The following is an 11,294-nucleotide window of genomic DNA, read 5'->3' on the forward strand; positions in this document are numbered from 1 at the left end:
TCTATTTTTGTTACTGATTTTTAATCTTTATGTATTTTTTATACAAGTCCTTTATCAGTCCTTTTCCAGAAAAATGTATTATGAATACCTTCTCCCACTCTGTGGCTTGTCTTTTCCACTTTCTTATTGGCATCTTTGATAAACAGAAGTTATCAATATTAGTCAAGTCCAATTTATCAATCTTTTCTTTTATGGTTAATGCTTTTTTGTGTGTCTGCTTAGAAAATTTTTGCCTACCCTCATGATGGTGAAGATAATCTCTCGTTATCATCTAAAAGATTTATGGTTTCCTTTCACATTTATGTCTACTTGGAATTAATGTTTATGTATGGTTACACTTTGTTTATTTCCATGGGGCTATCTAGTAAACCCAGTACCATTTATTGAAAAGACTATTCATGTCCTCATGGAGTGTTCTTTTTGTGTATTTGTTTTTGTCATTGTTGGACACATTACAGTTTACATGTGCCCAATTAAGAGGATTTATGAATTCATTTTCTTAAAGAGTAAAATAGTATAGTATTTCATAATAAGATGTAGATTATCAGAACTTTTGGTATTTATAGATGTTCACTGGTTATTTCATGGCAAAGAAGCTAAGGTGAGTTCCAAATTTATTTTACAGAAAAGATGAGTTCCAAATAGCTTTTCTTTTTCTGTGATGACCACTGGCTGGCAGGGGTATACTTCATGAAGTTATTTTCAATTAAAAGAAAAATCAATCTTTCTTTTCAAAAGGAAGGTTAAGTTAAACAAAAAACCGAGTAAGCAAATGCTTTTCAAGCAAAAGTACCAAAAATAGCAAATGGATATGTATACTAGGAAATACTTCATGTCATATGATTTTGCTGCTGAAAATAGGTTACAGATTTCACATTTGTAAAAGTGCAAAACTTGGCAAGAGAATTTTCTAACCTGTTTTAAAATATTATAAACAAATAATTTTAGTTAATTTTGAACACATTTATTACAAATACAAAAATATAATATCTTCTGATTAGTTTCCATAATAACTGATTAACAAACCTTAGGAGGTATAAAATTTGCTTCTTGAATTTCAGCAAGTCTTTGTATAATGGATGGCTAGGAATAAAACTCCAAGTATCATTATTTAGTAAGTTTAGCCAAGATTTATATATCTTTTGAGATATCTTTATTAACTGTAGTGATTAGACCCAAGGATCAAAATAAACTAAACTCAACAAGATTTTCTAATCTCTGTATGACAAATTGTTAAACCAAGATTTAAAAAACAAAGTGGCATTCAATCACATTACCCTAAAGATGTCATCAGTATAACTTTTAATGAAGGTCTATTAGTTTTCTATTGATACACAGCAAATTACAAATTTAGTGGCTTAAAACAACACTCATGTGTTAGTACTCAGTTCTGCAGGTCAGAAGTCCAGCACAACCTGGCTGAGTTCATGCTCAGAGTATCACAGAGTTGATAGCAAGATGTTGGCTGGACTAAGGGTTGCTCTCAGCTCTGGAGGCAGCCTGCATTCCCTGTCATGTGGCCTCATCCATTTAGAAGCCAGAAACTGTGCAGTGAATCTTCTCGTGCTTTGAGTCTCTGACTTTCTCTTTGATCCCTACTTTTAAAGGGCTCATGTGATTAGGTCGGGCCCACCCAAAGAATCTCTCTAGGAGACGGAAGGCGTGGAGGGAAGGCGCCGTCGGAAGGCTGGGACGCGTGGCGCGGGCGGTCCTCGGGCACCATCCTCCTCTCTCTGGGTCTCAGAAGTCTAAGCCAGTGACCGGCGGCGGCTGCAGCACGTGGGTCCCTGCGGCCTCGTGTGCCTCCAGCTTCCTCTGCTGACAGAGCTCAGCATCTTGCCACCTGGCAGAAGAGCAGATAATTAGAGGGCCCATCTCTGTTTCCACAGAGCAGCCAATTATGGGTGGATTTTGATTGGGAGGAAAATCCTGAAAAAATGTCTCTGTACCCATCTCTTGAAGACCTGAAGGTAGACAAGGTGATTCAGTTTTTATGGAATTGAACTTTAAATTAACCATAGTAGACTTTGAGCAGAGGTTTTTTTGTTTTGTTTTTTTTTTTTGCTGTACGCGGGCCTCTCACTGCCGTGGCCTCTCCCGTTGCAGAGCACAGGCTCCGGACACGCAGGCTCAGCAGCCATGGCTCACGGGCCCAGCCGCTCCGCGGCATGTGGGATCCTCCCAGACTGGGGCACGAACCCGCGTCCCCTGCATCGGCAGGCAGACTCTCAACCACTGCGCCACCAGGGAAGCCCGAGCAGAGGTTTTTTATTTTGAAAGCAGCAGAAAGAGAAGGAAACAGTTGATACTGGCAAATGTTGTATTGGAAGATAAAGAGGGCTACAATCTACATCAGGCTGACCTCTTTAAGGAAAAGCAAATTATATGGGTATTTCCATTAGAAGACTTTTTATGTCCTGAGCAGAAAGCTAGCTGCCTGGAGATGTAACAGCAAGCTCAAACTGCCTTTTCTGCAAACCCTGCCAATCCAGCAATTCTATCTGAAGCTTCTGCTCCCATCTCTCAAGATGGAAATCTCTATCCTAAACTGTATCTGGAGCTCTCTCAGTACAAGGGCCTGAGTTTAAATGAAGAAGAAATACGTGCAAATATGGCCATGGTCCCTGGAGCACCATGTCAGGTGCAGTTGGTAGCAAGAGCTTCCAGTATGAACTATATGGTGGCTCCTGTAACTGGTAATGATACTACAATCCGCAGGGCAGAAATTAAGCAAGGGATTTGGGAAGTCATTTTGTGTAAGGATCAAGATGGAAAAATTGGGCTGAGGCTTAAATCCATAGATAATGGTATATTTGTTCAGCTAGTCCAGGCAAATTCTCCGTCCTCGCCGGTTGGTCTGCGATTCGGGGACCAGGTGCTCCAGATCAACGGGGAGAACTGTGCTGGCTGGAGCTCCGACCGAGCACACAAGGTGCTCAAGCAGGCTATTGGAGAGAAGATTACCATGACCATTCGTGACAGGCCCTTTGAACGGACAATTACCATGCATAAGAACAGTACTGGACATGTTGGCTTTGTCTTTAAAAATGGAAAAATCACATCCGTAGTGAAAGATAGTTCTGCAGCTAGAAACGGTCTTCTCACGGAACACAGCATCTGTGAGGTCAACGGATAGAATGTCATTGGACTGAAGGACTCTCAAATCGCAGACATACTGTCAACAGCTGGGAATGTAGTTACTATTACAATCACGCCTGCTTTTATATTTGAACATATTATTAAACGGATGGCACCAAGCATTATGAAAAGCTTGATGGATCACACCATTCCTGAGGTTTAGAAGTCACGGCACAGTAGAAACTTCACTGAAGTTCTCCCGTTTACATCTCTGTCAACTTACCTTTATATTATGCACATGAAGCTTTCTAGGAGCCAGCAAGCATATGCTGCATGAGGACCTTCCTGTCTTACAGTAGGGCTGGGAATCTTACTGTTTGATCTGATATCTTGTTCAGACTTCAAGATAGTTGTAGCCTTATCCTGATTTTACAGTTGAAAGACTTACTTTCATAGACTAGTGTCTTTACTGGAAACCAGATGCTTTTTCAACCCGTGTCATTAGGATGACTGATACAGGCTCAGCTTTGTTGGAACCAGTCACCTTCAATCCTGGGTATCAGGTAGTGCTGTTCATATCACTTTAGTTCTATGGTATATGTGCATTTTTACTGTTACCATAGTACGTTTAGAATGATTACTTTTTTTCTTTCAGTTCTGTTTGTACAAAACACCAATTAAGTAACACTGGTTTCATTCCATGTTAGCATTATTATACAGTGTATGTAGGCTGCAAGAGACTATATTGACTATCATTACATTTTGTTTGTTTGGGTTTTTTTTGCGGTACGCGGGCCTCTCACTGTTGTGGCCTCTCCCGTCGCGGAGCAACAGGCTCCGGACGCGCAGGCTCAGCGGCCATGGCTCACGGGCCCAGCCGCTCCGCGGCATGTGGGATCTTCCTGGACCGGGGCACGAACCCGCGCCCCCTGCATCGGCAGGCGGACTCTCAACCGCTGCGCCACCAGGGAAGCCCGACTATCATTACATTTTAACTACCTTTACTTAATATGCTTGGACTGTCACCTTAACAAACAACGTTAAGCATCTAGAATAAAAGCCAAACTATTGCTGCCTTTCTAAAACCCCAAATGCAGTTCTCTGTTAAACTGAAACGGACACTAGCCCAGAGCAGTGTAACGGTACATATTGAGCAATAGCACAGCTGCTTATTTGCATTTGAGATTTTCTAGTCCTTGTGCAATGGAAACTTTTCCTCTAAAAGTTACTGGTATCACTTTCTGAGAAATGAATCACTATATATGTAATGTAAAAATTCTTGTACTAAATAGGATAAACTTTGACTTCTTTTTCATGTGTAGATTAAGTGGGATAATACCTGTTTTTGGCACTTACATGTAACCTAGCTGCTCTGGGATGTCTTAGAATGCTATCCTGGTAATTTGTTCCATTTCCTGACCCCTCCCTGCAAACAGAATGACAGTGACACTTCATCCTGATTTGTTTTTCCTTCTCTTTGGTTTATGCCTATTCTATTTTAATTGAAAATGTATAAATAAAGTGAGATTTTAGTCTGAAAAAAAAAGAATCTCTCTATTTTAAGGTAAACTGATTCTAGATCTTAATTACATTTGCAAAATACCTTCACAGCAATACCTAGATTAGCCCTTGGTTGAATGCAATAAATGGGAGTCCCTGGTACACTAGGGGCTAGGATACTTTGTAGGGCGACCTTAGAATTCTGCCTACCACAGGGCCAAAATGTTATGTGCATATCTTGATTATTACAGAATAATGATGGGGTTTTTTTTGCAGTTGGAAAAGAGGAACTGTTTCAAATTTATTTTTTATTGAAGTATAGTTGATGTACAATGTTGTGTTACTTTCTGGTATAAGCAAAGTGATTCAATTATATATATAATAGAATATATATATATGTATTCTATTACCTGTTCTTTTCCATTATGGTTTTATCATAGGATATTGAATATAGTTCCCTTTGCTATATAGTAGGACCTTGTTGTTTATCCATTTTATAATTATTTGCATCTGCTAATCCCAAACTCCCAATCCATCCTTCCCCCACCTCTCCTCTTCCTTAGCAACCATAAGTCTGTTCTCTATGTCTGTGAGTCTATTTCGTTAATAAGTTCATTTGTGTCATATTTTAGATTCCACATATAAGTGATATCATATGGTATTTGTCTTTCTCTTTCTGACTTCACTTAGTGTGATAAACTCTCATTCTATCCATGTTACTGCAAATGGCATTATTTCATTCTTTTTAATGGATGAATAGTATTCCATTGTGTGTGTGTATGTGTATATACAGATATATATATATATGTATTACACACTACATCTTCTTTATCCCAGAATAGTGATTTTGATGTATGTAAGATAAGAAATAAATCTTATGAGCTAAATACAAAATCATTTATAAATTATCAATGTTCCATTTATTATTCAAACATTGTCGGCCCATCAGTAGGACATCAAAAGGTGGGCAAAAAAAGATTTAGTTGTCTTTGATTTTCTTGTGCCAACTTTCAATAATATAAAAACAATGATTTTATTTACATTAAAAAATTTAATTGTGAAGATTTAATTGTCTACAGGAAACAATTTGATTTAACAATTTGTTATTCTAATTTATAACTTTTACATGTTTAAAGATAGGGTATATGGACTGGCCTTATATATATGGTATATAAGGATGGGTTTGTTCTTTGTCCACTAAATAGGGCTCTCTCTTTTTTTTTAAAGCTAAGTGATTAAGGTGCTTACTAATATTAGCACATGTTGGGCTGTTTTGTAAGACAATCTGTTTCCCTCTATTCCTTGATTCCCTGAGCTAACTTACAGGGTCTCTGGGCCTGCTAAATCACAGATATGGTATATGCTAAGCAATCCTACAGCAATTCCCGGTCACTGTCTCCTAAGTTATACCCCAGAACCTCCCTATTCTGAGCTACAGAATAAATAAAATGCTCTTGCTACAAATTAGTTTTCCAACTAATTTCCCACCCATGGTTTAGATGATATTGGCAAGGTCTTTGTACAGGAACAATCTAGTTGAAGTAATTTTTACTAACTTATTGTACTGGTCATTTTACCCTTCTCAGAAGATTTTCTATGATAAAAAATAAAAGTTTCTTTGGGACCAGGTAAAGTTCTACTTGGTAGCATCATCATGAAGTAATGTCAATATGTTAGGCAGTCTGAGAGGTCATATGAGGCAGGGTCTCTGCCACAGATTCACCAGAGCTGGCTTCCCTAAGATATCCTTTTATTTCCTCCCAGATAATCTATCAGCAGGAGCAGTAATTGTGATTTGTATGGATGGGTTCCTTTTAAGTTCTTGACCATATTCAAGTAACTCATCCAGACACACCATATTAACCATATGTCAAATCGTAACTGCATAGTATTCATAATATTCATAGTATTCAAGTATGCAACATGGCATTATTCAATTACAGTCCTATGTTCTTTATTTGAGACATTAGAGTTGTATATTTGGGTCACCCAGACTTCTGAAACCAGTTAATGTAACATACTCTGACTAAAAAAAAGCACATATGGTGGAAAAAGACTGGATAAAGGGCACATAACCACCAGAAAGTTCAAAGCTTCCAAGACCTGCTGATAATTCAAGCTAATGACTATCAGATGGCATTGTTTTCAAATGTTGACAGAAATCCTGACTGTTGAGTGCTCAAGGCACAACTAATCCACAGCTAAACCTCTGGTGTATTTCTTTTTTTCAACAGCTCCCTAGAAACCTGCTAAGTCTTGGTGGTTTTTTGCTCACTCTGAGACTCCACAAAATCTCAACATCTCTGTGGCTATAATAGGCTGGTACTCAGACTAGAACCTCTCTGTCCACCGTCCATTACATTACTCTGATGCCTCAGACCAGTTAGTAGATTTCTCATCTTCAAATACATAGAGCATTTCTGAATTGGTTGTACCTATTTAACTAAATCCCATCTCTGCCTGAATGAAGGCAATTCCTAATCTTGATTACCTTTTCAAAACACAATTACCTGGAGGAAGAGAAAGGAAATTATACCAACAAAGATCTTATGTTTGTCCTAATGGCCTTATGGTGAGAATCTGAGAGGTATTTAAATTTAATACACATTGGGAATTCACAGAAGAGACCTGAATTTAGTGCAAATATCTTTAATTCAGGGAACTATTTGATGGTCCATAAACAAGTATATGTCTCTCTGCTCTCCTGTTACCTGGCAGGGGAGGGGACTGCAGTTTTCTTTAATTTTATTTCCCAAATTGTATATTATCATTCCCCAAGGCTGAATCCAAGAAATAATATCCCAGTATATGGGGAAAATAAGCAACAGGGTTTCCTTTTTCAAGGGTATACTCATAATCTAGCTAACCGTGAGGACTGAACAAATTCTGAAAGCATTTAAACCTTACTCTATCTTAAGTCCAGGAAAGAAAAGGTGGAAAAAAAGATGTGTTTGTATCACTAAACTGTCTTCCATTTTAGCTAGCCAGCGTATTGGGGTATGCCATTCTCAAATGTTGGCATAATGGCTTACATTTTAATGTGTACCTGGGTAATGTAGAAGGAAAAAAGGAAAATCATCCTATACACCAGCACTATTCAATAGAACTTCCTGAGATGATGGACATGTTCTATATCTGTATTCAATATGGTAGCCACTAGCCAAACATGACTGTTGGGCACCTGAAGTATGGTTAGTGTAACTGAGGGACAAAATTTTTATTTTATTTAACTGCAGTTAAACTTGTATTCAAATGTCCACATATGGTTAGTGGCTACCATATTAGATAGCACAGCTATTGACACAAAACAGTAACACTCCATTCTGAAGTTTGGTTCAGAAAGATACATATTCAGAGATACCAAAAATTGGGGGCTGATTAATTACAAATTCTTACTCTATCTTCTAATTTCCAGTAGAGAACTAATCCTTGTGTTGCAATTTCAATATGGCTCTTCAATTCATCCTAGTTAATGATTAATAGCACCTTCTCTAATAGAGTATGAAAGCTCCCAAAGAAAAATATGATCTTAAAATATACCTCTAATGTGCTGTAATCCACCTTAGACATTTAAATATTTCTTACAACAATTTGCTTGAGAAGAACATGATGTATGCTTTTAACAGATAAGGATAATTTAGACCAGCAAAATGTCTAAATGTGCACATTATAAAAATAGGAAAATGATTTACAGTGCAGACTGCGTACTCTTTCTTTCTTTCTGGAGTCGATGTGTGTGTGTGTGTGTGTGTGTGTGTGTGTGTGTGGTTATTAACTGTGTGGATCCAGGGCAGCACACACTCACTTTCTGGAGCACCCCCAGATTTTTATCTTTTTACTTAGCTTTGGCAAACGTACGTGACGATACTGGTGCTTAAAGTGACCACTAAACTAATAAGCGCTTTACAGCAACATCAGACTTCTGAAATGATCTTGAACAAATCAGGAAAGCACTGTAAGTGAAATTAATGAAATAAACAGTAGTTATAAAGTTCAAACCAAGTGGCAGTTGCTTCTCCACACTGCCTTCTTCTCCCTGCCACTCTCAGGGCTGTCTGGGTGCTTCACTGTGATTAACCTCTCAAAACACCAGTGCCACTATCCTCCCATTATTATTGTGACTGTCGTATAGGGAAAGTCCCACTTCTCTTTACTGCCATCTGCCATGAGTTCTCATAACTGAACCAAGAACAAAGGTTACAGACTCAGTGAAAGTTTCATGCTCATCAGAGGGAATTTTCATCTGAAATACTGATATGGGAGATGGACAGGAAACCCAAGACTGGATGCTGATGTGCAAGGAAACGTGTTATAACCTCTAAAAGATCCTGCATGGGCTGACTGTCTTGCTAGACTTGCTTTCATCTGGAATACAATCCTTATCTTTTCAAAGAGAGTGGCTCCTTAAAAATTTCACCCCTAAATTCAGGGTTGGTCTCAGGCTCTAAAGTCTGTTTTCTTTCTTCAATAGGGCAATTCTCAGGTCTCAGTAACCTACAAGGTCACATTTATTTCCCCATGTCCAAGATACTCGGAATAGTACAGGATGGCTTTTTGTATGTCAAATCAGGGTCCCTTTGTGATTCTACTTCCAGCATGACTGACCTTCCTTGTTTTACTGGGACAGATCCCATTCTTTTACTGGGCTTTTTTCCCCATACTATTTCTCAAGTGAAAATGAAAAGAACAAATTTCTGTATTTGACAGCATTTTTCTGATAGTTTTATGGTTTGGTTTTCTGAAATCTCCGGATAATCCTCAAATCCATCCTAATTTACAACTGGAGAATAGAAATGAGCCATGGGATAACAAAGAAACAAAAAAAAGTGACAGCAATAGCAAGTGACAGGTCAAAGAGAAAAAGACATAGGAGCAATGAGAACAACATAGATGTCTGCCAGAATTTTTGGCAAAAAGCAAGATATGGCTTACACATAGTACCAAGTCAAGGATAGGGGGAGGGGAAGGAATGTTTCCATACTGTAGTACAGAACTGTAATTATAAAATAATTATAAAATAATTACCCTGAGTCATGAAGTAAATGCTTAACTACATTTAATCTACTGTCTTTATTAAGGCAGGGAAGGATATAATAAATTTAATGAAGCTGTCTATATATATTTTATATTCTTACCTCTCATCTTCTGAATAATTTGGTTGTTTCTGAATTAATTTATGTGATTACATCACATTATTAGCTGGGTAACTTCTGAACTAGTTAAGGTGTTGTCTTTTTCTTACTCTGACTCATGCTGACATTCAAATGATCCTTTTAAGAAGTAAGATTCACTTATTCTTCTTGAAATATATTTGTCTACCAAATTACTATTTAGTAATATTAAATGCATAATTCAGTTACCAAATTGCTATTAGTAATTTGTAAATTTAGAACATGTAAATATTTGCTAGTTTAATATCTTTCTATGAAGTTGGTTTTAGTTTAATTCTGTAGTTTTGTCCTCCAGTTCTGGACGTCAGTAGTATAACAAACATCATGTCATTTATCACGCTCTCGGCATGCTCCAGACTGCACATGTAATTGAAATGGAAAGCAGCTATTGGCTGTAAAGTCTTCTGGTGTGTTAAAAAGCAGACTACTAGCTATATCTTAAACCTGTCACTAATTATCTGACATGGAAATTATTTAGTTTCCCTGTGTCTCAGTTTGCTCAACTGGAAAGACAGGAAAATTTTCTCTCCATCTTGATGTTGGTATAAAAATGTATGTGAGGGCTTCCCTGGTGGCGCAGTGGTTGAGAGTCCGCCTGCCGATGCAGGGGAAACGGGTTCGTGTCCCGGTCCAGGAAGATCCCACCTGCTGCGGAGCGGCTGGGACCGTGAGCCATGGCCGCTGAGCCTGTGCATCCGGAGCCTGTGCTCCGCAACGGGAGAGGCCACAACGGTGAGAGGCCCACGTACCGCAAAAAAAAAAAGTATGTGAAAGAGCTGTATTTGAAATTGACAGAAAATAAATGGTCGTTTTTATTAGTTTCATAGTGGCAGGAATATAGTTGTTACCTAATGAGAAAAAAGTTTTCCCCATCATTTTCCTACCCTAATTCTTTTCTTATTATAGGAATGGGCTAAAATATGGCTTTGGAAACCTGATTGATGACTTTGAACTTACACTTTTAGAGAACTGCAGTAACTGCTAATGGCATCGTCAGGATTATCTGATCCATATGAACTAATGGAAAAGAATTCCGTATCTACAGTAAAGAGAGAATTTTCCCTGAGTTTTTTTTGGTATATGTTTGAAGTGAGGCAAGGTAACAATATTGAAGGGCAGAGAATTACTATTTGATGATAATTCTGCCATTTATGTAATAACAAATGCAACAATTTTTTTGAGAGCCAGATATTGCTAAATGCTGTGAGGGACAATATTGTGAATACAGAAAGACATATTGATGTAAAACTATCAATAGGAAAATACTAAATGGTAAAATGGAATAAGTTATTTTTCTACTCAAGGGTATTGAGGAAGACTTTGAATTTGAGGGAATATGAGACCTGAGTCTTAAAGACTGAATTGTATTTTAAAATAACAGTGAAGAGTTGGTTTCTAGTTATATATTACAGAATTATATAGAACTACATAGAATATATATTACATATTCTATTTGATATATATATATGTAAAAGAATGGAAATAAATAGCATGTTTATGGAATCATGAGAGATTCAGTGGGTTTGGAAATTCAGCAGGCTTATG

General features: G+C 37.7%; 1 protein-coding gene across 1 annotated transcript; it reads left to right on the forward strand.

Annotated features, from left to right (window-relative positions):
• The first annotated feature begins 1,937 nt into the window (after positions 1 to 1,937).
• On the forward strand, positions 1,938 to 3,301 carry LOC103072884 (syntenin-1-like). The gene is given in 2 exon segments (XM_082931000.1): positions 1,938 to 1,970; positions 2,453 to 3,301. Coding segments are annotated over 2 exon segments (882 nt in total).
• The last annotated feature ends 7,993 nt before the right edge of the window (positions 3,302 to 11,294 follow it).

Source organism: Lipotes vexillifer, unplaced genomic scaffold (genome assembly GCF_000442215.2).
Source record: "Lipotes vexillifer unplaced genomic scaffold, Lipotes_vexillifer_v1.1 scaffold1470, whole genome shotgun sequence".
Lineage (NCBI taxonomy): Eukaryota > Metazoa > Chordata > Mammalia > Artiodactyla > Lipotidae > Lipotes > Lipotes vexillifer.